The sequence below is a fragment of the Musa acuminata genome, chromosome BXJ2-3 (genome assembly GCF_036884655.1).
Source record: "Musa acuminata AAA Group cultivar baxijiao chromosome BXJ2-3, Cavendish_Baxijiao_AAA, whole genome shotgun sequence".
NCBI lineage: Eukaryota > Viridiplantae > Streptophyta > Magnoliopsida > Zingiberales > Musaceae > Musa > Musa acuminata.
In genome coordinates, this window is record NC_088340.1 from 9,910,172 (window position 1) to 9,935,187 (window position 25,016).

The 25,016-nt window shown below is 38.6% G+C and overlaps 5 protein-coding genes across 9 annotated transcripts; 3 read left to right on the forward strand and 2 right to left on the reverse strand.

Moving 5' to 3' along the window:
* Nucleotides 1–265: 265 nt before the first annotated feature.
* LOC135607317 (FK506-binding protein 4-like) lies at nucleotides 266–3,693 on the reverse strand. Of its 2 annotated transcripts, none has more exons than XM_065099061.1 (7): nucleotides 3,474–3,693; nucleotides 2,306–2,983; nucleotides 1,329–1,995; nucleotides 1,140–1,240; nucleotides 979–1,059; nucleotides 775–902; nucleotides 266–554 (listed from the first exon to the last, which is right to left on the reverse strand). In XM_065099061.1, the coding sequence occupies exons 2-7, from the start codon at nucleotides 2,927–2,929 to the stop codon at nucleotides 428–430; spliced, it is 1,728 nt and encodes a 575-aa protein (XP_064955133.1). In that variant the 5' UTR covers nucleotides 2,930–2,983; nucleotides 3,474–3,693; the 3' UTR covers nucleotides 266–427. The 2 variants fall into 2 exon arrangements, with proteins under 2 accessions (XP_064955133.1, XP_064955132.1); XM_065099060.1 differs by having other exon boundaries at nucleotides 1,329–2,001; nucleotides 3,474–3,692.
* A 512-nt stretch (nucleotides 3,694–4,205) lies between these two features.
* LOC135607319 (uncharacterized) lies at nucleotides 4,206–10,691 on the reverse strand. Of its 2 annotated transcripts, XM_065099064.1 has the most exons (11): nucleotides 10,450–10,691; nucleotides 10,212–10,357; nucleotides 7,532–7,615; nucleotides 7,354–7,443; nucleotides 7,227–7,269; nucleotides 6,380–6,486; nucleotides 6,211–6,306; nucleotides 5,008–5,121; nucleotides 4,812–4,900; nucleotides 4,668–4,737; nucleotides 4,206–4,579 (listed from the first exon to the last, which is right to left on the reverse strand). In XM_065099064.1, exons 1-11 carry the CDS (start codon nucleotides 10,583–10,585, stop codon nucleotides 4,493–4,495), a joined length of 1,062 nt encoding a protein of 353 aa, XP_064955136.1. In that variant the 5' UTR covers nucleotides 10,586–10,691; the 3' UTR covers nucleotides 4,206–4,492. The 2 variants fall into 2 exon arrangements, with proteins under 2 accessions (XP_064955136.1, XP_064955137.1); XM_065099065.1 differs by lacking the exon at nucleotides 5,008–5,121.
* Nucleotides 10,692–10,933: 242 nt separating this feature from the next.
* LOC103978014 (protein FAR1-RELATED SEQUENCE 5-like) lies at nucleotides 10,934–14,937 on the forward strand. Its single transcript, XM_009393712.3, has 2 exons — nucleotides 10,934–11,091; nucleotides 12,428–14,937. The coding sequence occupies exon 2, from the start codon at nucleotides 12,558–12,560 to the stop codon at nucleotides 14,622–14,624; it is 2,067 nt and encodes a 688-aa protein (XP_009391987.2). The 5' UTR covers nucleotides 10,934–11,091; nucleotides 12,428–12,557; the 3' UTR covers nucleotides 14,625–14,937.
* Nucleotides 14,938–15,915: 978 nt separating this feature from the next.
* On the forward strand, nucleotides 15,916–21,675 carry LOC135607320 (probable pre-mRNA-splicing factor ATP-dependent RNA helicase DEAH2). Of its 3 annotated transcripts, XM_065099066.1 has the most exons (7): nucleotides 15,917–16,366; nucleotides 17,776–17,963; nucleotides 18,375–19,459; nucleotides 20,044–20,169; nucleotides 20,258–20,496; nucleotides 20,575–20,693; nucleotides 21,043–21,675. In XM_065099066.1, exons 1-7 carry the CDS (start codon nucleotides 16,079–16,081, stop codon nucleotides 21,176–21,178), a joined length of 2,181 nt encoding a protein of 726 aa, XP_064955138.1. In that variant the 5' UTR covers nucleotides 15,917–16,078; the 3' UTR covers nucleotides 21,179–21,675. The 3 variants fall into 3 exon arrangements, 2 of the variants coding, with proteins under 2 accessions (XP_064955139.1, XP_064955138.1); XM_065099067.1 differs by lacking the exon at nucleotides 20,044–20,169 and having other exon boundaries at nucleotides 15,916–16,366; XR_010485142.1 differs by lacking the exons at nucleotides 20,575–20,693; nucleotides 21,043–21,675 and having other exon boundaries at nucleotides 15,916–16,366; nucleotides 19,974–20,169; nucleotides 20,258–20,397.
* Nucleotides 21,676–23,549: 1,874 nt separating this feature from the next.
* LOC103978016 (uncharacterized) lies at nucleotides 23,550–24,403 on the forward strand. Its single transcript, XM_009393714.3, has one exon. The coding sequence runs from the start codon at nucleotides 23,601–23,603 to the stop codon at nucleotides 24,090–24,092; it is 492 nt and encodes a 163-aa protein (XP_009391989.2). The 5' UTR covers nucleotides 23,550–23,600; the 3' UTR covers nucleotides 24,093–24,403.
* Nucleotides 24,404–25,016: the final 613 nt, after the last annotated feature.

The following is a 25,016-nucleotide window of genomic DNA, read 5'->3' on the forward strand; positions in this document are numbered from 1 at the left end:
CCATGTAAATGCTGGGAAAAAAATTGATCTTAGTGACTTCCATGAGTAAATTACATATTGATGTGCATCAACCAATCATGAAGGAGTAAGACCATCAACCAATATAACAGCAAAACTGAAAACTGAAGAATATAAGCAAACTAGGAATAACCACTCTCTAAGAATTACCATGTAAATGCTGGGAAAAAAATTGACCTTAGTGACTTCCATGAGTAAATTACATATTGATGTGCATCAACCACTCATGAAGGAGTAAGACCATCACTATAGAAAATTTGATTTATTGGCTAAAAAAGGTCATTAAATCAGGTAAAATACTTCTTTAGAATCACCGTCTCTTTATATTTTAAGATTGAGAAAAGATCAAGCTACTGTAGTAGTTGCATATATACATCGCAATCGGAAATATCAACTAGTTACTGATAGCTCACATCTTCCTTGAACTTGCCCTATAGCACTGTAGACTGCATAAGGGAAGTTTAGTCTTGGAGTCCCGATACCTGTATGCATTTGTACACGATGGGGCAGCACATTTCTCTCGTGGAAGAGGGTAACTGAATCAAGGTTAATCCAGAAAGAATATCAATAATAAGCATGCAGGCAAAAGTTAGTTACATAAACAGAATGTAAGATGCCATAAAGCAAAATTAACCAAAGGGTGAAAACACATGAGCAATGCACAAACATAAGATATCTATGAAACATTACCAATTTTTAAGCCTCATGCTGTGAACCTGTTACCTCCCAAGTTTAAATTAGAAATTGACATCTCACCTGCAAGGCTTGGAGTCAAATATACTTGGAAGACCTACATCATCAGCAAAAGTAACAACTGTGCCAAAGGGTCCCCTGACCCATCTAATGGTGCTCGGACTTAAAGGTTGTGACTTAGCCAACTTTGCCTTCAGAGAAAAATAAGGAAAAAAAAACAATCAATTGGAGTACATTTAGAGCATCACTGAAGTTTGGGATCAGTACCTTCTCTTCGAGTTCTTTCTGCTTCTTTTCTTCTTTTTTCTTGTCAGAACCTTGACCTAATATTTTCCTTATTGCCTCAGCCTGTGAAGTTATATTCAATTAGGCAATTCCCTGATAATAGTAATGCCAAGTTACATCCAAAAAAGGAAAAATAGACAAACCTCAGATTCTCTAGCTTGCTTCTCTACTTGCATTTTCCGTCTTTGAGCAGCCTCTGCTCTCTTTGCTTGTATCTCCACTTCAGATAACGTCTCCCTTTGTTCTTGAATCATTATACAAGGAAGGAAACATGAGAAAGTTTTCTTACAAGCTATTCTGTTAAGAGTATTGACAGTGATATCAGGCTTTACTTCTAGAGGGTGCAGATGGTAGCCCATTTGGGAACTCGATGAAACTTTCACCACTGCCTCCTTTTCCTGATTGAAGTGCCCGTTGACGTGTAGTAAGAGGCTCAGTCTTAATATCAGCTTGTAAGCCACTAGATTCCTTCTGTTTTCTTCTCTTGATCTCAGGCTCACCATCAGAACCAGGTTCTTCCTCTTCAACATAGTCTGTATCATCATCTTCCTTTCCTCCTGGTCTTAAGTTCCTAGTATTCTCTTTGATTGATTGAGAAACAACATAGTCTTCATCCATCTCATTAACAGTATTTCTGTTGCTAGGAAGCTTGGATATTTTCCTTTTCTTGACACTGTTCTCGCTGTTATCCTCAATTTCCGCAGAATCAACTGCAGAAGCCTTAGAAGTTTTAACTTTTTCAAGGTAACGAATCTCATCATCTTCCTCCTCATTATCAAACATTCGCCTCTTTGGGACCCTTTTACTCTTACGAGTGGGCTCAAAAGAGGCACTCATATGAAACTTGTCTGATTGCTTTCCAACTAAGCTTTCTTCAGCCACTGTTCCCGTAGAATCCTCCTTCATCCCATGAGAAACGCTCGATCCACTGGATTCCTTCCTCTGATCTCCTTGTGAGCCATTCCCCCTCTCCGGTAGAGATTGACCATCAGAGTAACTCTGAAACTGAGAACAGAAGTAAATCACAATGCCACTACAGTCCACAGTTCTTCGAATGAGTATCAACATAAAGGCCATACAACACAGATAAAGCTCAGACCTGAATGATAAGACATCTTAAGAATTTACTAGCACAGCATATTTTACTAAATTACCAGGCAAACATCTCTAACATATTTGAATCAACATTATTGATCATACACTATTATTGTAGTAGGCAGTTTATTAACTTATGGCTAAGTTTCTATTTTCAGAGTTATTGTTCCATGATGAGCAAATATTAAAATATGTATCTGTGGCAGCATACTACCGGGTCAATAAGCTTGAGACGATGGTGAGATGCATCCAAGGAACGTGGATGTTTTGCAGAAGAAGATCCACCTTCATCTGTCTCAATTATTGTGTGTGTAACTCCACCAACCTTGAGCTTCACCTTCCTTGGCTTGTTTTCAGCCATCACATTAGAAACCGCTTCTGGCTGCTGCAAATTATAACTCACATCACTCTTTCCTACATTGGCATCCAGGGATTTTGATCGCTCCTCAGTATCTTCTTTAACCTTGTCTGTGCTTCTCCACTTCGCTGGGACCAGGACACCTTTACTGCGGCGTTTCGAGTCAAAGCCATGTCCACCTCGTGAACTGCCATAATGCATCCCATCAACCCCTCCAAACACCTTATCACTTTGCTTGATCTTCTTTGAAGAAGCTATATTGACAGATGAACTCTTTGGAGGAGGGTTGTTGAGATAATATTCTTTCCTTCTGGTGCTGGATTCGCTGCATCCATCATCAACAGGAGAGAGACTCCTCAAATTATCATAAGATTCTGAAACCAGCTGTGCCTCAAGCCGAGGCCGCCTCAAGGTAGCACTCCTCGGCTTCTTCATCACAGTATTCGAACCACCGAATCCCAGGCCTCCCAAGCCCTCCATAAGAAAGATGCCAACTTTAACCGATCAAAGTACTACGTCCTTTTGTATTCCTATCTGGTAATCACATTCCCAACAAAAAGGAGGTAAAGAAGCAGAAGACGCATATTAAAATGAGTTCAATCATCTAGTGGATTCTAAAAACTAACACCAAAGAAGACAGAAGTACAGTGAAATTAGAAACCAATAGCATTACGCAATTAAAACCAAAAAAGAAACATATCGAGCAACAAAACCCTAGTACAAAAAGAAATCAATACGACTTCCAAAATTCGCATTAAAACAAAGAAAAACCAACGGAACAAAGACTGGAACACGCAGGTACTAAAAATCACTGATCGTAAACCAAGCAAAAGAAGATTAAATCTGGAAAATCAACAACCGTGAACATAAGCCCAAGGGAGAAAACCGGAGAAAAAATGCAAGTAAAAGGAAATCCACGCAAAAGGAACCGACTTTGGTCCACCGATCAAACAGACGAGGGATTCTAACACCGAGGAGGAGGAAATTAAAAGGAATCTTGGTTCAGAGGACAAGATATTCTCACCCAGAAGCGAAACAGAACCCGAAGACGGACACCGAAGGGCGAGAGGAGGACAGGACATAGGTGAAACTGGGATCCTCGGAGCGGCCGACGTAAAAGCTGGCGTCGCAGAATCGAGGATAACCAGGTAGATGACGAGGACTAGGGTTAGCGTCTACGGACGAGAAGGAAAGCGGGGCGACTCTGTCTGCTTCCCGCTTCTACGATAATGATGGGTTATTTCCTCCGTCGCGTATAACACGGTGTGATGTCCGTCACTCGTAAACCCGAGAATGATTACTTCAAAAACAATCTTCCTCCAACGACCATAGAATATTCTTTTGCATGATATTTTAGGGATTGGAGAAGCCCAGTTAGTGTTTGATAACTTCTGTTTCAGGTCTTGAATTGTCATCTGATCTTCTTTAGTTGTTGAATCAAGTTTGTACGACCTATTTACCTATGGATATGGTGGTCAAACTCGGTAAAGTTGATATTCTAACGTCACATGGTTCGGGAGTTCGTTTGTCGGCCGCTCCCTTGTATTGCTACGAGGAGGAGTTTTTGTCATCTTCTTCCCTGCAAAATGGATTTAGGAAGGAGCCCAAGATAGTTTAACTATAAAACCATTGGTCGAGCGCCTCCCGGAAAGAACCCACCTTCTTATTGTGGTTTAGGGACCATACATTGATGCTCACACTTGCTTTGTATGTGGGGCACGAGAAAAAAGCATATGCATGAATCACATCACCTGTGTCTCCGCATCTCAAAGAGAAGTTTGGATTTTATCTGGGCAATTCAAAACATCTTCTCTCAGCAGGCTCCTAACCATCACTGCCGGTGTACTACTGATCTGCTCCTATGATGCTCCACAGACAGGAGCTGATAGAACATAAAGAATATACAGAAGGCTATACTTCATTTACGACTATAATCCTGCTTGCATCGTTCAAGGGAATGCTAAGCAGAGAACCTGACTCTTCGGTGAAAGAACCAATCCACATGCATAATGTAAGTTCACTGTTTCCTCCTCTGATGTGTGATCACCACTTTTCTGAAAGATGGACTTCTGCCTCTTTACCAACGTTGAGAAGAAGCTGATGCAACAATTCCCTGATCATTGGGTACTTCTGCAGTTTCATGGAAAATAGATTTTTGGTTCAGGACCAACGAAACATATTTCTTATGGCTAACACATTCTATCTAAAAGCAGGATACCTCAGTCATCTCATGGAAGGAGCCATTTGCAATAGCCTCTGGAAGGTTGTTCTTAACGGCATCATATCCCCTGAAACAAATACTTATCAGAAAAGGCTGGATCTAGCAATCAGTATACCGAATTTACATTCCAGAGCAGTTTACTTGTCATGTCTGCAGAGAATAATGTAGCATCTTATGGAGTGGAACAGTAGGCGAGGAGAAAAGTCTTGGTCAACTGCTAAAAGATTGACCTTGTTTCATAATGAGGATAAAAATTAGCAAGAAGATATTTTTAGAATAAAATGAAGGATCAAGACTATGATTATATGTGTGGATAAAAACTAGTTATTGGATGTACCAGCCCGTTCCATGTCCGAATCAGTCCATCGAGGACATGTGTGCATGTGGGATCACAAATAAAAGATATACCAGAGTTGTCATGAAGTATGGCTTCAAGGATGTGCATTGCTATCTGCATTTAATTTAGTTTGAGACCTTATATTTTTCCACAAAAAATCTACGACCAAAAATGTTATGACCAGACTATGTTCTCTTCAGAACACCCATAAAAAAGATGAAAGAGAATTGGTTACTCAAAACAGTCTTTTCCAATGGAAAACAATACAAAAGGTCAAGCAGCTTCATAGAAGTAAAAGTCAAACTCAAACTACAAATAAGTACATGGCATAGCAAGAATGGAACAGTTTTTGCATCCTTCTGGCAGAATTTGATAACACCCAAGAGACAATCCTACAAGATCATTGTGACTAAACATGCAGCAATTTTTTCCAAGATCTGCAACATGTAAATATTTCCAGTTTTTCCTGAAACTTCACAAAGAGTTCCTTCTTTTCATAGTTTACATTTAACCACAAGTGTTATGCGGACTCGCAGTTGAAGAGTTATGAAAAGAACAAGAATAAACGAAATTAAGGATTGCCTAATAGATATGCCAGTGAACATCATACGGGTATTTATGCATATTTACAAACTAGATATGATATGTACAAATAAAAAGGGGATACATGCAAAAATGTATCATACAAATTATCTAAATGTACAAATAGTAGATAAATACTGATGGATATTTGATATATTAGAATCTATTTATGAACATCAATTTTTTATCTATGCCATAACATTACATTTGTTTCTGTTGATGGCATAAGAAAGTTAAAGTTGTGCTAAATTAATAATGTCTTCAGATACTCATGAAGAAAATTATGAGTTGAATTGCTTTCTAGCTGGAGAATGCTTCATTCTAACTTGAGGGTTATGTGCAAATCAGAAGCCATATGACTCAATATATGTAGCCTATATAACAGACAATTGTCTCATCAATTACTATTGCTGAAAAAATATTTTAAATTCTTATATTCTCATTTAATAGTCACTTCTTACATTTAGATAAACAACATATTAAACAAATGAGAAAAACTAGATGATCTTCGTTGGCAGGAAACCAAAGGATAGAGTGAAGGTGCAGGACAATTGAAGCATAATCTATAGGACATAAAAAGAAAAATTAGCCGAAAATGCAGAATTATTATAAGGGACATACCACTTTACTAAGCTCACTTCCATTCTCCAAAATGCAATGACATACTTCTATTATGTCGTTCTCAATAGCCCACTTTATAATCCTCGATTCTCTACCCTTCAAACAAAATTTTGTTCAGGCTATTGTACCATTACTAATGTGTTGCACAGATAATTAAAAAATGAAGGACCTGGCACAAGATTCCAAACACTGAAAGAGCAATCGTACGGACATCTTCAAACACCTCATTTGTGCTCTTAAAAAGTATCAAGGGTACCAAAAAGTTTGGACCACAGGCTGGAACAAGTAGATAAAGAACATATTTAGTTATAATTGAGTTCAAGATATGTTTCTGCACTAAAAAAAAAAAGAAAATAAAAAGTTGGGGGGGTGCGAAGGGGGCAAAATGTACATGTAACAACGAGTAGAAAATCAACCAAAAGACTGCAGGATTAATGTTGTCATTTGTGATAGGTTCAAGAGAAATCAGGAAACTGTTGAAGTCTGTTAAATTATTATAAACTGAAAGCCAACAAGTTCTCATAGTTGAACCTGAAAATTACTTGAAGCTTAAATTTAGCAGATAAGCCACAAATACTTGAAATTTCAAGGATCACAATTTTTTGCATGAAATAGTTGGCACCTTCGACTAACAAACTTTGATATTTTTGGCAAAAGATAAAGAACTGTAGTAGCCATTTCCCATAAGGATGAATATATGCTTGCATAAAATTAAAGATGTATTTACTGAAACGATGATACAAAATTATTTATCTCATTGGAAAAAAAGGAATTAGAAAGTTGATCACAAAATAGTCCAAATTGATGATTTTATGATGCAGAGATGGTAAAAGAAAGATAGAATATAAGAAAATAACAGTTCACAAGTCTTCAATAGCAATTCATTAAATTCAAGTGTTCACCATCCAAATGGGATACGTTATCCACTTATCCAGTTTGGAATCTGGATGATAGCAATAATTAATGTAAAATGCAGAGCCCATTATTTTATTTTGTACAACAGACCAAAGGTTTACCATCTACAAATCTTTGCCTGGTTTCGTTGTTAGCAGCAACACTCTGCAAAGAGCAAAATCTGCTTAATAACTGCACTAAATTTGAGGCAACAGAAAAATAATCTATCACGGGGGCAGGAAATCTGACCTGGAAAAGAGTGAGAACATTAATAAGACGCTTTATGCTTCTTGAATCGAGTTTTTCATCTTCCATCTTCTTGTAAAAACCTACAATTTCCTGTTCCATAAGACCCAAGATTTGTAGCATTATACTATGATGTAATTCAAAGCACTTGCAACAAACACATAACCTAGAAATAAACAACCTGTAGTAATATGCACAGTGTACCACAGGAATTAAACACCATATATCCAGTCCGGAAGTAATTATCCAAATCCTCTTCCCTTTTCTGATATAGAAAAGGTAACAAGTCATTGGCTTCTGGTAAATTGAGAGAATTTAAACCATCTTCATAAAATTCCAGTCAGTGCTGAAAAAAATAAAATATTGATATTCCTTTTTATAACCATCAGAAGAGCAAGCCAAATGACACCAGAGAATTAAACATAATGGTGAATGAACAATACAAGAAGAATAGATTTAAAGCGACCAAAGCATCCCTTTATCACATGCAATTTGAATTGTGTGGGCAAACCAAAAAATAAAGAAAAAGTTCAACAGAAAGAAACAAGCAAGCTCAATGAAAGTTCAAAATGCAGACATCAAGCATACTGAATAATAAAAACCAAAAGTCAGTTTATAAATGGCAATACCAGGAAGCACTTAAGATTTAACCAATTGAAAGCCATCAAAAGCAACAATGCCTAAAGCTTTAGGAAATCCATTAAAACCCAAGTAATGATCCATTCCCTTTGCCTTTCGAAGTAAACAAACAAAGAAATAGGTAGACATCACCAATGCAGACTTACTTTTGGAAAATTACTAGACACCAAGCAGACTAAAGGATAAAACGAAACATCAAGCTAGCATGGGTGAAGACAAAGATGCTGATCTTTCTTAAAGGCATGAGAAAAAAAGATGAGCCTGCTTAACTAAAGATATTACAGATTATTCTGAATAAACAAAGTAAAAGATCATGAAAATGGTATTATGCAAGATACTAAAACACTGAAAGAAAGAGAGAATTTTATGTGTGCTAATGATTCTGAAGAAATATTACATAGCTCGATAAGTGTGTTCTTTTAACCTAGTTTTAGAAAACTTCATTGCAAATGTAGGTTGAAATTTAGAGTGTGAATTGCAGAACGAGTTGGTTTCTTGCAGGATATATGGAGTGCACATAGTTCTTTAAGCACTTTAATTCAAAACATGTTTAAAATAGACTGAGATCAGAATTTAAAGTCGAATCAATTGGAAATCGATGGAGGACTGGTTTCAGCAGGAAAATTCCTGGGAGTTTGAAGAATGATTTTGATCAGCTTATGGAATTGCTATGGCATTGTCAGGTCACCTGAGAGCTCGTTGATGAGCGGTTATTTTTAGTGAATTATTTGTATAGATTTTTAAATCATGGAGGCATGAACTTAAATTCAGAACTGCTGTACTACTTTGCAAGTTTGTCATTTGCCAGGATATAGTTAATAGATGCATTACAAGTAAAAACAACTTAGTTAGAAACCAGATTTAAAAATTTGTTTTAGACAGAAACCAGAGAGTGTTAAAAATTTGTTTCTTTTTTGTCCTATGACCAAAAAGTTTCAGAAGCTGTTAAAATAATGAGATGCATTTCCAAGGAAAACATGCATCAGCTAAGTATTATGTCAACGAAAAGATAGTTAGGATGCCTTCAGGGGGCCTTTTATGTAGACCATACGATGAAGAAGATAAGCAAAGATTTTCTGATAATAAGAGAAAGTTTTGTTGAATTACAAAATTTGATCAAATTCAACTTTTATCATGGACAGGTATAACCTCGTCCGACAAAAATGTGAACCTGTTGTCCATTTATCCAAAAATGTTCTTCTTTGCAACCAATTCATATTGATTTTTTTATTTTGAAGATTCATTTTGATATTGATCTCCAATGTTCTCCCTTGCGTTATTCACATGATGAAGAGCCGATAAAAAAATTTTCAGACCAGTCTTTTGGGAGTTTTTCTTTATAATGTTGTCTTTTGTATAAATGGTTGTATTTTCTGTGAGATAGTTCAGAGAATTGTCTCCTTTAGAGATGGTTCTGTTGGTAAGCTTAGAATTTATTTTCATTTAACATTTTTTGACGTGTCCTGAACCAAATGATGTACAGAAAGAGGGCAAAATCATTTCCCGTCTTTCTTTTTAAAAGAAGACACTAAGCAAAACCCAAAAAACTTTATATGCTATTTATTAGTTGGAAAGAAATCACAAGCTCAAAAATCAGCAACTATTAATAACGGTACTCCAAGAACACTGAAATGCAAGAAATTAGGAATCCATGACAAAGATGAAAACCATGACTCAGACCAAACCAGCAAATGGAAATTTTAAACAATATAAATAACAAACAAAACAAACCCAAGTAGAAAAGGGATGAAAACAATATCAAATATAATGCCAATTTTCAAGAATAGTGAACAATTGAAACCAAAATCTTCACCAAAAGCCTACTTACATGGTGACAATGTGGCGTTGAAAAAGAAAGATTGCATGTAAATATGGGTACTAACAACAACAAAAACCCAAATAAAAAGAATAGTGAACAATTGAAACCAAAAGCTTCACCAAAAGCCTACTTACATGGTGACAATGTGGCGTTGAAAAAGAAAGATTGCATGTAAATATGGGTACTAACAACAACAAAAACCCAGATAAAAAGAATAAAGCTGAATGCCAATACGTCTTCAGAGTTGAAATACTGACTAAAAGGCAAGTAAAAGAGACGACAAAAACATGAAAAGATAATTAATTAGTACCAAGCGGCAATACCTAGCTTCCGGAAACAAAACAATCCAATTATTAGAAAGACCAACAGGGAACGTTCAAGACGGTGAGCAAGAACCACTCGCCTCGACCAAGAAATTACTAAGATATCTGATGGCGTTCTCCCTGAGGTCTTCGTCGAGGAACTCGAGGATGGTCTCCGGCAACACCATGGGCCGGCTCATCCACTTCAGCTTGTGCTTTTTCCCCCTGATTACCCCCGTCTTCGCGGCTGACACCGCCGAATAATCCCAAGAAACAACATATTACAAACCCCGTTCAAGAAATCAAGTACGCATGAGGAAATGAGAAAGGAACGGAAACCTTGGTCTGTCGTGGAATCATCACGCACGTTTATGGTTCTTTCCTCCAACCGGTTCCCCTTCTGTGGATCTTGGTCGCACATGCCGTCGCCAGCCTCCACCTTCGCCATCACTGTCGATGGGGTGAAGGTTCGCATACTCTAAATCGAGCCGTTTCTTCGATGGAGAGAAAGACAGAGAGAGAGAGAGAGAGGACAGCGGAGAGAGGAGCGAGGAGCGAGAGAGAGAGAAAAAAAATCAAAATCAAATAAATGAACAATTTTACCCTTTCCTTGCCATTTGAATTGTATCCCAACCCAACTTCCAAAAAACCAACCCAGCCCGGCCCAATAATCTGGGTGAGTCGGGTTCGTCCAGACGAACTCAAAGCTTCGATCAAATAATTACACGACTCTTAAAGATCGATGTACGCAGATCTCAAGCGGTGAAATCCGTGCCCCGCATAGTAGCGGATCCGAGTTTAGTCGACATCACGTGTCGTACACGTGCTATTCCCTCCCCCGGCACGAGCCTGCGAACCGAACCGAGAGAGGACATTCTTCTTCCCGGAGAGGGTTTGGGGTTTCTCTTCGCCAGTTTGGTGGCTTTGAAGCGAGAACTCCCCCTCTGGATCTCGATTCGAGCTGAGGTGTGCGTGAATCAGGTCAGTTTCTTTCGTCCATGGATTCCCTCTGCGCCGCAACGCGCAAAATTGCTTCTTGTTTCGTTTTCCTTTTTCTTCCTTCTTTTTCTGAAAGAATAAATCATCATCTCTGCTCGGTGTCAAATTTGCTGAAAGAATGAAATTTATAGCAAAAGAAACCTTGGTGTTCACCAATCCGTGAAATTACTCTCTAATGGGAGCTACATATTCTGTCATCTCCATTGTGATTTAGTGAGCTTGCGATATTAGTGGACTTTGATTGGTTGCTAGTGATTCTTTTTTCTTGCAAGGTATGGTTCGGGAAGCCATTGCAGAAGTCGTTTCAGCTCCGATGTTACTTTTGGTTCCTGCAAAATTAGGTTAAATAGTTAATACTTCTGTGAAGGGATTATTCAAAAAAAGATTTTTCTTTTTTACCAATGTCTAGCCAGAAACAACCTCTCTATTGGCATAGGGCAACGATGTGTGCATCTAACCTCCGTATTTCACATTTGTGCTGAGAGCTTCACCTACAAGAATGCCCTTTTTAGTTATAAATACCAATTGATGTTGTACACAGCATAAGATTCTTACAAAAAGATGTTATTGTCATAGTTTAGTGACTTAGTTGCAATAGCGATCAACGGAAGAGTTATCAGCTAATCTGAGAATTAAGCAAAGAAGCCACTTGTCAGTGCTATGAACTCGCCTTTTTCTGTGCAATTAATGGTTACAAAGGAGGGCATATTCGACAAAACTAGTATGGTCGCAAACATGTAAAGTCACTTGTATCTGTGCTCTATAGCCACCGTCTAACAACTGTTTTAAACTTCAATAATTAGATATAGTGGAAGGAAAATATGACTAGCATCATTCTTGAATAGGCGAGTCCGCACTGGAAACTTGTCTGAGTTTTGAGTATGCTCACCAAAGAGGGGGTTCCATGTCAAGGGTCAGATTGTATGACTACGTTTTATATTATCTTTTTCCAACTGATATACTAAAAAAAATAGGATTGCACTGCTAACATTTGTGATCTTCTAAAGTTGCTCATCCAATTTCTTCTCTTGGTCAGATTAGTTTGTGCCTGATGGCTTGCAAGTTATGCTGATTGCTTCTTTATGATGTCAATTCTTCATTGCTCATGTTGCAGTTTATGCAGCAGGTGTCCTGGGGAGCTTTGCTTATAATGTTCATCATTATTGGCAACCGTGTTCTCTCAACGTTATTTGCTTGAGCTTTTTAGTGATTATTTAATGTTACAGGCCGTACATCCTTTACCTCAAACCCAAGTTTTTAGATGCTGTTTATAAACACTTGCTGGTTGATAGGTTCTTATGATGTTTCTTTTTAACAGAAATTGCTTTTATCAAGAAGGATGTAGATGAACCCTATACATTAAAGATATACATTTTAAAAAATGATGATATACCAAAGTTTTTTCATCTTCCAAGCAACAGAATTCTGACTTACAAAGTACTGATTCCATGGATGGGTCAGTTACCTGGGTTATGGATGGATCTGTAGAAAGCACCATTGGCACAACTGGTTCACTTGGTTCAGGAGTAAATGTCAACTCAGAGTTAGATCCAAAAGTCGGGATGATTTTCCATTCAGAAGATCAAGCATACAATTTTTATAATTCGTATGCTAAGAGAAAAGGTTTTAGTGTCCGAAAAGATCATCTTTCTCGAAGAAGTGATGGCCGCATACGTTATAGACACTATGTATGTAGTAATGAAGGTTCTCGTAAAGAACATCCTGTGAGTATGACTAAAAAATCACGTCCAATAGAGAGAACAAACTGTATGGCTCGTATTGAGTTTAAAGTTAACAATGACAATTTATGGATTGTTAATAGATTTATTGATGAACATAACCATCCACTCGCAACCCCAAGTAATTCGCACATGTTAAGGTCACACAGAAAGAAATTGCCTGTTCAGCGTTCAAACTTTTCTAGGTCGGGAATCTACTTTGGAGCAAAATATACTCAGAATGATATTCAGGCAGAAGCAGATTATGGAGAAGATGCAGGATTGCTCTTGAAAAATCAAAGCAATTGTTTGACCACAAGACGGTTGAAAGATCTTGAAACAGGAGACACACAGTTTCTTTTAGACTTTCTAAGAACTAAGCAATCAGAAGATCCATCATTTTTCTATGCTATACAACTTGATGAAAAGGAGCGACTGACCAACTGCTTTTGGGCAGATATGCAGTCAATAGTAGATTACACTTACTTTGGTGATGCGATCTCATTTGACACAACTTATCACATTTGTGGTGATGATATACCATTTGCACCATTTATTGGCACAAACCATCATAAACAAATTGTTATCTTTGGGGCCGCATTATTATTAGATGAAACTTTAGAATCGTTCGTTTGGCTGTTTAGAACTTTTTTGGTAGCAATGTCTGGAAGACAGCCGAAAACAATATTCACTGATAATTGTGCTGCAATTTCAGAGGCAATTGCTACGGCTTTACCAGACACATGTCATCGACTTTGTCTATGGAATTTGCTTCAAAGTGTGTCTACACATCTTCCATGTTTAGATATCAACTTCCAGCGGGAGTTTGAGAATTTCATCTATGATGTTGGTTCAGAAGATGATTTTCATAAAGAATGGGATAGCTTGATCTCGAGTTATGGCCTTGCAAACGTCTCATGGTTCAAAGATCTGTACTCTGTTCGAGAAAAATGGGGTTCAGTTTACCTCAGGAACTCATTTTCTGCTACCATGATGACAAGACAATGGACTGAGGACATGACCAACCTCTTTGGAAATCATTTCGTTCGTAAGTTGTCTCTGACCAAATTCATTATTCAGTACTTGAAGTCACTGATTCATCTACGGGAGAAGGAAATTCTCGAAGATTATGATTCAACACAAAGTAAGCCTGTTTTATTTGTTGACATTCCTATGCTGATTGAAGCAGCAGAATCATATACAAGGACGATATATGTGGATTTTGAACATGAATATAAAAGCCAACTTGCTTGTCTTTGTGAACCTGTTGGTGTAGATGGAATGCGAGTCACCTTCAGAGTTTATATTCCCCAAAAGCGGTGCAATGGATTAGTTGAATTTAACCCAACTGAAACTATTGTCACATGCAGCTGTAAGAAGTTTGAATCCATGGGCATCCTATGCATGCATGCGCTGAAGGTTCTCAATAATAACAATATCCTTTCGCTCCCATCCAAATATATACTGAAGAGGTGGACTAGGTTTGCAAAGGATGGTTCAGTATCTAGTGGACAGCTAGCCACAGGGGGTTCTGGCAGTCAAGTATCTCTGACAGTGCGATACAGTCGTGTTTGCCGCAAAGCGCTTGCTGTCACACTGAGAAGTGCAGTTTCCAAGGATGCCCTTGATGTTCTTGAGCATGGACTTGACAAGATCATAGCACAAATGGAAAATGTGTTGCATAATGCCACATCAAGTAGACAAGCAGAAGACGTTCATGTAGTTGATGGCATACCGCGAAATACATCAGGAACAACTGACATTTGTTTCAGTGGATTTGGTTTTAGTGCTAGATGAGCTTAATACGTCGCAGAGCTCTTCGTTTCGTTGTTACTAGGTTTCTAATTTTCCTTCTGAAATCTATATCATATGCAAGATATATTGTTTTTTGTTGAGGAATTAGGGAGCACATTTTACTAGTCTGCTTTACAGAGGTCATCGCCTTTTTTAAACTCAGGATATTTCTGGTAGAATTCACATTCTAGAGGACATGTGCTTAAGAATTTTAGTTGTTTATGTAATTACAAATGCTCATACTTTTTGTGATATACAAAACAGCTTCAGGCTGTATATGTGAATGCAACTGCTAAAAGTTTGCTTTGACATTCCACTATCAGCTGTTATGAGTTTTTTGGAGCTGATTTCTTTTTTGGTTATTAGGAATATACATCTAGAGCCATTTGTATTGATTTCTAAGACAGCATTGGATTCTGATCGTTAATCCGTTACTCTTGTTCATAGTGCCTTTTTGAGGTCCAGTAGAAACTTTGGCATAGATGAAGAAATCTTTTATAAACCTGAATAGATGTCAACTGCAATGGTGTATGAATTCTACGATTTAAAGATAAATATATTCTCTTAAAATTTATTATCATAAATATGATGAAGGATAAATCTTTTGATGGATTAAAAATATTTGTTGAGACATCCGATTGCTTAATGTATTATTGTAGGAGTGTTAGGTCTCATATTTGAAATTTATTTTAATTTTACTAAAAAATAAAATTTTAGGATGGCATGTGGTTTTTTAGTTATTTATTTATTTATTTTTGGGTGCACTTGTCGTTGAGTTATACTCGTTTTATAAAGTAATGAATTAACTTTTTTATTTTGGAAAAAAATTGTGTTAAAAAAACTAATGCTGGATAAAAGGTTAGTGCTTATTGGGGTGTTTTGGGCTGATATAGTAAGCTGAGATATCAAAAAATAACAATTGTTAGTGTCACAGCGGTGATGTTATTAATTTATTAATGGATATCCAATGTATATATTTAGTGAATCACAAACTTTTCCTTTGGACCACGAAATAGGGCACGGTGTATGTGGTGCAAATGTTGCCACCTCAACCGTGTTTGGTCGTAATAGGAATTTGGATTCGATCAAATTGGGCTCCATGCGTAGGCACCAATAAAAGAAAAGGTAGGTATTCAGGCTAAGTTGTCGGCGGATAGAAAACGTATTGCTTCCATACAAATAGTGCATAGGGGTCTTCTCGTGAATTGGTATCGTACGTTGACATGGGTATTTTAGTCAATTGACAAGCTTCTAGGCCTCTCCCACTCCCTTATATATCGGTACTCGATCGATCTGGCGGTTCCTGCTGCCTCCTCAAAACTAGGGTTTCGACGGAACCCTATCTCTGTTTCGCCCTCTCTTTCTCAATCTCGGGGTCGAATCCCCTTCTTCGAGGAGGCGATCGGAATCTTGCTCGATCTTTCTCCAAGTTTTGATTGGCGGAGCCGGTGCTGGAGATGTCGACAGAAAGGAAGAGGAAGGTGAGCCTCTTCGACGTGGTGGACGACACTTCCGTGTCCGTGAAGCTGGGCAAGGCGAACGGATCCTTATCCGCTAAGACGGCGGCGCTTCCGCCGGGGGTAAACCGCTGGAGCGGTCGGCCCTACTCGCAGAGGTACCACGAGATCCTGGAGAAGAGGAAGACCCTCCCGGTATGGCAGCAGAAAGAGGAGTTCTTGCACGTATTGAAGGCCAACCAGACTCTGATCTTGGTCGGAGAGACCGGCAGTGGTAAAACAACTCAGGTTTGTTATTCGGACCCCTTGGGTAGACATACTCCTTCGGCGTTTTTAATTAGAGGTCATGTTCGTGCTAATAACGTGATTTTAGGTGCTGTAAATTCCGTTGTTAGTTCTTGGTTCCTGTGAAAAGCTCTTCTATCTATTTTTCCTTTTCCGAAGGCTGAAGTTTATAAGTAACCACAAGATCACTGATGCTTTATATGTAGAACATTGAGAAATATAGTAAATAACTTGTGTGAAAATTTCCTTAAGCATAGATGAGGTTGATGAGAAGTATTGCTATTACAAGGAAAGATTGGACAAGAAATGATTGCATTTGTGGTTTACGTCTTAAGTGCATCCAAGAAATGGATAGTCAGTTCAAGTTGTGGAGTGTAGAGATAACTTGGATGAAATATTGGAAATGTATATCAAACTCATCTGACTGTTTGATGACGGTCCTTTAATGAGTGTTAAGCATTGGAATTATGTGATACATTATTGTCTGAAAGAAATGTAATTCGTTGTTGTTGGCATTCATTTTTCCCCTTTACTAGCATACTAGTCTCTATAAACTTAGTGCATTGGAAATGACCAAATACAGAGCACTTCTTTGAGATAATGTTATTTGTATGTAAAGAGAATATTTCTTTGTGATTACATGTCTGAAAAATAAACTTGATTGCTTACTCGGTCATCTTAGTTCTTACTGCTGTCTTGGTGAATGCATATAATTACTCTGCCACTAGTTTTGAAACAATTCATCGGAAAAACCATGTGAATATCCTATTTAAAGGAGTGATCAATAATGTTTTATTGATTAAGAGCAAATGTGTGAACAAATGAAGGATGATAAAAGCATAATAAAATGTACAAGTGACCTTCTTCCTGTCTGCATTCATTAGGTATTGGTGTCTCTCTTAGTAGACTGGATATACCAAATATGTATGGAACTAAAATTACAATCTTGAAAATGTCCTAGAAGTTTTAGATACCAAATAATGGGTATGAATACTGATGTATAACAAATAAACATATCATCTACCATATCCAAATCCATTCTGCTTTTCAGATTATTCGGACATCTGTGCCACTTGCTCCCTTTTCATGTGTCTGTAATCAAGCCTTTTTAATTCGTAGCCTGCTGATCATTATACGTTTTCTTGTTTTATTTAGTGTTGCTTATAATTATTGTGGTTATTCTCTTGTTCAGGTATCTAGTACTTCAATTTCAAATAAAGATTCACCTAATAATTACATTCGCATTGGAATGCTTTTGCTACTTCTGTTGTTTCCTTGTTGATGCTTTTTCACTGATTTCAATCTCTTTTATTCTTTTTAATATTTCAATTCAGATTGCATGAATATTTCTTTTCAATTTTGTTATAGCTTTCAATAACACATTAACTAAAAGAGTGATTGTCATTGAACAGATTCCCCAGTTTGTCTTGGAATGTGAGGACTTGGGCAAACGCCCAATGGTTGCTTGCACTCAGCCTCGAAGAGTCGCTGCAATGTCTGTTTCTCGTCGAGTTGCTGAGGAGATGGATGTAACAATAGGAGAAGAAGTTGGTTATAGCATCCGATTTGAAGATTGCAGCAGTCACAGGACTATTTTGAAGTAAGTCCGTCTTGAATGCTTCTGGGTCTCAGTCACAATGATGATACTTTTCTACAAACTTGGTCAGACTTGTAACTTTTGTTAACTTATCACTTAATAATGTAGAAATCAACACATTAAATGATTAAGGTCTTGTGCCAGGCCAAGGTTGTCATGGACTATCATGGTAGATTGTTGTGCAAGTGGCATCTGTTGCTGTGTTTACATTTGCATAGCCACTTTTTACATGTGTTGCAGGAAGTTTTACAGTTATATATATATAACACCATCTGATTTGTCATTTGGAACACAACAGCCTGAGTGTGACTTGTTAGAGTTTAACACATCTACGTCATGCCTTTAATTCTCCTGGACCCATGCATTGGTACTTTAACTCATGGACTCTTTTTTTCTTTGTCACTTTGATGCCAGGTACTTAACTGATGGTATGCTTTTAAGAGAAGCAATGGCTGATCCACTTTTGGAGAGATATAAGGTGATAATTCTTGATGAGGCTCATGAACGAACATTAGCAACCGATGTCTTGTTTGGGCTGCTGAAAGAAGTACTGAGAAATAGACCTGATTTGAAGCTAGTGGTAATGAGTGCAACGCTCGAGGCTGAGAAGTTCCAGGGTTACTTTAGTGGGGCCCCTTTAATGAAAGTACCTGGTAGATTGCATCCAGTGGAAATTTTCTACACACAAGAGCCTGAAAGAGATTACCTGGAAGCTGCCATTCGAACTGTTGTACAGATACACATGTGTGAACCTTCAGGTGACATACTTGTTTTTCTCACTGGAGAGGAAGAAATAGAAGATGCATGTAGGAAAATAACAAAGGAGATCAATAATTTGGGTGACCAAGTTGGCCCTGTGAAAGTGGTGCCTTTGTATTCAACTTTGCCCCCAGCCATGCAGCAGAAGATATTTGAACCTGCACCAGCGCCACTGGAGGAAGGTGGCCCGCCGGGACGAAAAATTGTGGTGTCGACAAACATTGCAGAAACATCATTGACCATCGATGGCATTGTTTATGTTATTGACCCTGGTTTCTCAAAACAAAAGGTGTACAACCCACGAATACGGGTGGAATCTTTGCTCGTCTCTCCAATATCAAAGGCAAGTGCGCATCAAAGAGCAGGACGTGCTGGTAGAACCCAACCAGGAAAATGTTTTAGACTTTACACAGAGAGAAGTTTTAAAAATGACCTGCAAGAGCAAACATATCCAGAAATTCTCCGGTCTAATTTGGCAAATACTGTTCTTACCTTGAAGAAACTTGGGATTGATGATCTGGTTCATTTTGACTTTATGGATCCTCCTGCTCCTGAAACATTGATGCGGGCACTTGAGGTCTTGAATTACCTAGGTGCTCTTGATGATGATGGCAACTTGACTAAGTTAGGTGAACTTATGAGCGAGTTTCCCCTGGATCCTCAGATGGCGAAGATGTTGGTTGTGAGTCCAGAGTTCAATTGTTCCAATGAGATCGTGTCAATATCTGCAATGCTCTCAGGTAGGCTAAAAATTGCAATTTTGTTATAATTTTTTTCTATTATTGGTTATTTAATATTGAAGGTTTGCGTATATTCTTGTCATGTATGGTTATAATTCTTGCACTTGCACTCTTAGCATCAAAGACTTAATTGCTAAGCATTTTGATCTGTATTATGGTAATTATGTTGAATGGTTAAAGTTATTTGTGTTTATGGCATTTCCTGTCTGTGCATGTTTCCTAGACTTTATTGAATTGCAAGCACCAATGCTCACAAGATGTTATCAACATTGCTTGTGTTTGGGGACATTATAATTGCATGCTCTCGCTCAATTGTTTGTCCATGGTTGAAGTATTGGCATTTAAGAGATGTAGGATATTGTGATTATCTTGTATTGTTTGCTATTGGGTGTGACTGGTTTCTATGTAGATCAGGCATTAGGATTTAATGATCAATCTCTCATGGTCTTATTAACCAGTCTTTCGGACTTACTGTAGATAGTTTCAATTTCTCAAATAGTGTCTTATGAAGCAGTTTCGTGTCGACTCCATGCTTATGCTGACCTTCCGTGGACTTCATCTGTGATAACCAATTCTATTTCTAGTACCCAATTGCTTTCTCCGGCCTAGGGAGGCTCAGAAAGCTGCAGATGAAGCTAAAGCTCGGTTTGGCCACATCGATGGGGATCACCTAACACTGTTGAATGTATATCATGCATATAAACAAAATAGTAAGTGAATAATATTCCACTTTGCTATTGTCATTTTCAATGTCCATTATTCTAGTCCTTTTATTTGACTTTTACGTTGTTATCACAGGTGAAGATTCTTCATGGTGTTATGAAAATTTTATTAACCAAAGGACTTTAAAGGCTGCTGACAATGTGAGACAACAGCTCGTGCGGATCATGGCTAGATTCAACCTGAAACTATGCAGTACAGACTTCAACAGCCGTGATTATTACATTAACATCAGGAAGGCGATGCTTGCAGGGTACTTCATGCAGGTAGCTCATCTTGAGAGAACCGGACACTATTTGACGGTGAAGGACAATCAGGTATTTATGCTGCCTTTTTAAGTAATTCTTGAATGCTCATTATGAATATCTTCATGTGCCCCATGCTGTAATTGTTAGGTTGTTCACCTCCATCCATCAACCTGCCTGGATCATAAGCCAGAATGGGTCATCTACAATGAGTATGTCTTGACCAGTAGGAACTTTATTCGCACAGTGACAGACATTCGAGGAGAGTGGTAAGTCTATATACACTTCTTTAGCTAGTCATGTGTTCTCGTAGTCAATGTCTACCTAGTTATGAAATTTGTCATGAACTTTTACTTCAGGACAGGGTTATTACCTAGTTATGAAATGTCATGAATTCATAGTTTTTTATTTTAATTAGTGTGCATAAAACTTTGCCGTAAAAAGTCCAGTTTGAGTACTATATTTGATGGCAAGCCAGTTTAGTTTTGTTACCAGTATTTTATTTTATGGAAGTGGACTTGCTTTTTTGCAGTGAAAATTCATTTTCATCTCTCATTCATTGGGATATTACCCATTCGAATATTTTTAGGTATTTTGATTGGATTTTTATGCTTGCAGGTTGATTGATATAGCTCCACACTATTATGATCTGAGCAATTTCCCCTCCTGTGAGGCAAAACGAGTGCTGGAAAAGCTGTATAATAAACGTGACAAAGAGAAGGGGGAGAGCAAGACTAGAAATAAGCCTTTGTAGCTATGTACTCACCACCATTTGGTATGCCATCACGGACTAGCTCGAGAACAGTTGAGACTTCCATCTGACAAGCGGGATGGCTTGCACATTTAGAATGAGTGCATTTCTTTTGGGAAGGACAGACACTATAAAGCTCGTTCTCACTGTGTCTGATCAGATAAGAAGGCAACTATTTTGCTCCCAAATAGTTGAGGATGCTTTTATACTTATCCTAGGACTCCACATCTGCGAGTGCTATCAGATTGTTTAAGTGTCGTACCTATTTGGGGTTTAGGAAGTGGAAAACATGTCTCCCTTTGGTTCCGCCGTCGTCGGTGCCTTGTCCCCGTAGTTTGAATTGTCTATTTATTTGATTGTCGCAGGTGAAATATAGAATCTTTAATCACTGTCTGGTTACAAGTTGAGATATTGCGATCCTCTGGAACAACGGCCTTCTCGTCCAATGTAGTTGCTGCATTGCAAGAATCTCTGAGTTATGTTAATGGATCTTTTCTGTATGGTTTGGTTGTCATGAGTGGATTTAATTGATATGACATCGTTAGCCCCGATGAGACCGCAGGCTGCCAACCGTAGCAATACAAAGGGTCCACATTTCGGTGCGCGTCTCACACGGGTATCAGAAACTTCATGGCATGGATATCGGTTGTATCATGGTTTTAATATGCATTAGCAAGAAACTTTATACATTTGTTTTCTTTTTCTATGCGATTTTTCTTCTTTTCCACTTCTCTCTCCCTTTCTTTCTGATTCCTTTTCATCTCTTTCATTTCCATATGTTCTTAGCAGGTCATCTATCTGATTCAGTTAAACATCCTCGGGTTCTTTGTTTGCCATCGAAGGCTTTGCGGCTCCGCACCATTCGAAAGATATCATCACTTAGCACAACTACTACGATGATGCGGTATCTTGTTCTTCTCCAAACAGAAAGTGGTGGTCCTAAGTAGCTTTAGTTAACGATTCCTCTCTAATCATTAAAGTCATCAATTTGTTCCCTCGAATAACAGTTGCCGGAATAAAAGAGAGAACTCTCCCATCACCATTATTGTGCCCGCCTGCCACCTTTCCTACCATCACAGGTGTTCAACCACGAAATTCCATATAAACTGGTCCGAGAAGCCCTCACCAAGAAAGAAACTGATGGCTCAAGCGGTTGATTTGCTTGCACCAACAGTAGTTTTGAGTTGGTTGGGGGAATTAGATGCGGTCGGCTGGGCGGCGAAGCCATGGATGTGAGCTTTCTTTTCGACATTTATGACGAGATGTGAACTCCATTTATGACCATTCCTACGAACTATTCAGAAGTCGTAATTGCTCGGCCCGTCCTACCTGCTTGGCTGCACCGTGCATTCAATTCCCACTGTCATGGCCCCATACTGTTCATGCGGCCTTTCATGTGCTTTCATTGGATGGCAAGGCAGCGGGGCCTCCCGAGTCTCTCTCCACACGACGCCGGCTATCTTTTGCTTTATGTGGCTTTTTTGTGGCGTCTTATGTGCCAAATTATCATGATATTTTTCATATATATATATATATATATATGTATATATGTATATATGTATATATGTATATATGTATATGTATGTATATATGTATATATGTATATATGTATATATGTATATATGTATATATATGTATATATGTATATATGTATATATATATATATATATATTCTTGTGCAACAAACAGTCTACTACTGCTGGGCACTGAAACACGGTGTGTTTGACGAAAATGGTAGTAGGCATATGCATGTATTATCTTATGATAGAAGGAAACGCCTTCACTGAGAGAGCACGTACATGTACGTGGAGCATCCGTAGGTGCACTAGAATGGTCCAACTCATCACACGCTATGCCTGTGAAAATATGGGAACAGTGTCAGCTGTCGTTGATGCAGTACTGTGCTGGTTTCAACAACCACATGATGGGTCCGTCCGATTGTTTTGAATGGTGGAGGAGAGAGAGAGAGAGATGTGGAAGCAGACGCAATAAAAGAAAGAGAAGCTAATAATTTTGTAAATTAAGAAACCGGACAGTCATCCTTTATGAATCATTGAAGCGTGAGAATTTTACGTTAATTTTTTTCAAATGTAAAAGTAAATTCTGATGTTGACTACATTAAAAGAAAGAGAGAAATACCAACCTGCACAGCTTCCACTTGCCAACCATTTCATTTATGGAGTGGCAACTCCTTTTTAGCTTTTCACATAAGGAACCATCTCATTAATTAATTAACATGCAAAATGGGAGGAAGAGAACCAATCAATACTCGAGATGGTGATTGTAATTGTCATAAAGAGGTTTAACACTTGCATTGATCTGATGCTATTCCGGAAATCCATGAGCCCTGCGTTGTCTATATATCGAGGCATTCCGAGAGCTCCTGCTCGCCGGAACAAGAAGAAGAAGAAGATTTGATCGAGAGATGGCCTTGATCACGGATGACGTCAAAGCCAAGGCTGAGATCTATCATGGCGACGAGATCTGCCAGGAGAAGTCCAAGTTCCTGCTGCAGGAGGTGGGCCTCCCCCGCGGTCTGCTCCCCCTGAGGGACATCGTCGAGTGCGGGTACGTGGAGGAGACCGGCTTCGTGTGGCTGAAGCAGAAGCAGAAGGTGGAGCACTGCTTCGAGAAGATAGGGAGGCGGGTGTCGTACTCCCCCGAGATCACCGCCGTGGTGGAGAAGTCCAAGATCAAGAAGCTGACGGGGGTGAAGGCCAAGGAGCTGCTGGTGTGGATCACCCTGGACGAGATCTCCGCCGACGGCCCGCCCGCCGGGAAGCTCACCTTCAAGACCCCGGCCGGGCTCTTCAGGACCTTCCCCGCCTCCGCCTTCGAGATCGAGGGGGAAGGGAGGAAGCAGGCGAAGGTGGCGCCTCCGCCGGACCAATCTTCGCAGGCGGTTTCCCAGAACTGATCTGCCCACCCCCACGACTAGGGTTTGGGTGGTGTGGGAAGTAGAATAAGAGAAGGTAGCCGTGGGGATGGTGCATCTTCTTCTCAGCTTACCTGCTCTCCTATCTAGCAAAGTTAGCTTGCACCCGACAAGGTCATCTATTGTGGCTGTCGTCTCTTTCTTATGCCCTGTTAGGTGCTGTAAGATGAATGCAGTGTCACCTCTTTGCTGCATTCTCATTCTCTATCAGAAGCTTAATTTCCTTCTCTATACAAACCATCTATGTTGCTTCTCTCGCAAATACTGCAATCATCACAATATTGAAACATCCAGCAGAGATTTGTTTCCTTTGGCCACTCATAATACATCAGTAAACAGAGCAATCTCAAAGGAGATATGTTCTTACAATACACACAAAAGAGTGGCACTCGATTCGTATGAAACACTCCAATTATGGGCGCTTCAATCAAGACTTTGCGAGCTGATAAAGTACATCTTCAACTTGAGCCTAGCATCTTAGGATGGTTAAGATAATTGAAGCAGCAATAGAAAGACTGGTATTATTCCTACAGTACATCCTAATGGCCTCTTATGATGTTCTTCCAACCCATTGTTTCAAATGATTGTGTTGTCTCTATCAAAGTATTCAAATTAAGGCTTGATATCAGAATGCATTTAAAGTACTTGCATATGTTCTAGTGTACACATTTCTCTAATTTTTTATAGCACATATACATATATGACTAATTAAGTTATATTATATATATATATATATATATATATATATATATATATCCGTTGTCCAAAATTAAGTTTTATTATCATGTAAAAATTTGTGCACAAAAACCAACGAAACGAAAAAAATGATATGTAAAGATATTTCTCAAATCGCTACCTAAAACTCTTTCTCGTATGCACCACGTAATCAAGAAGGGGCTACCCCTT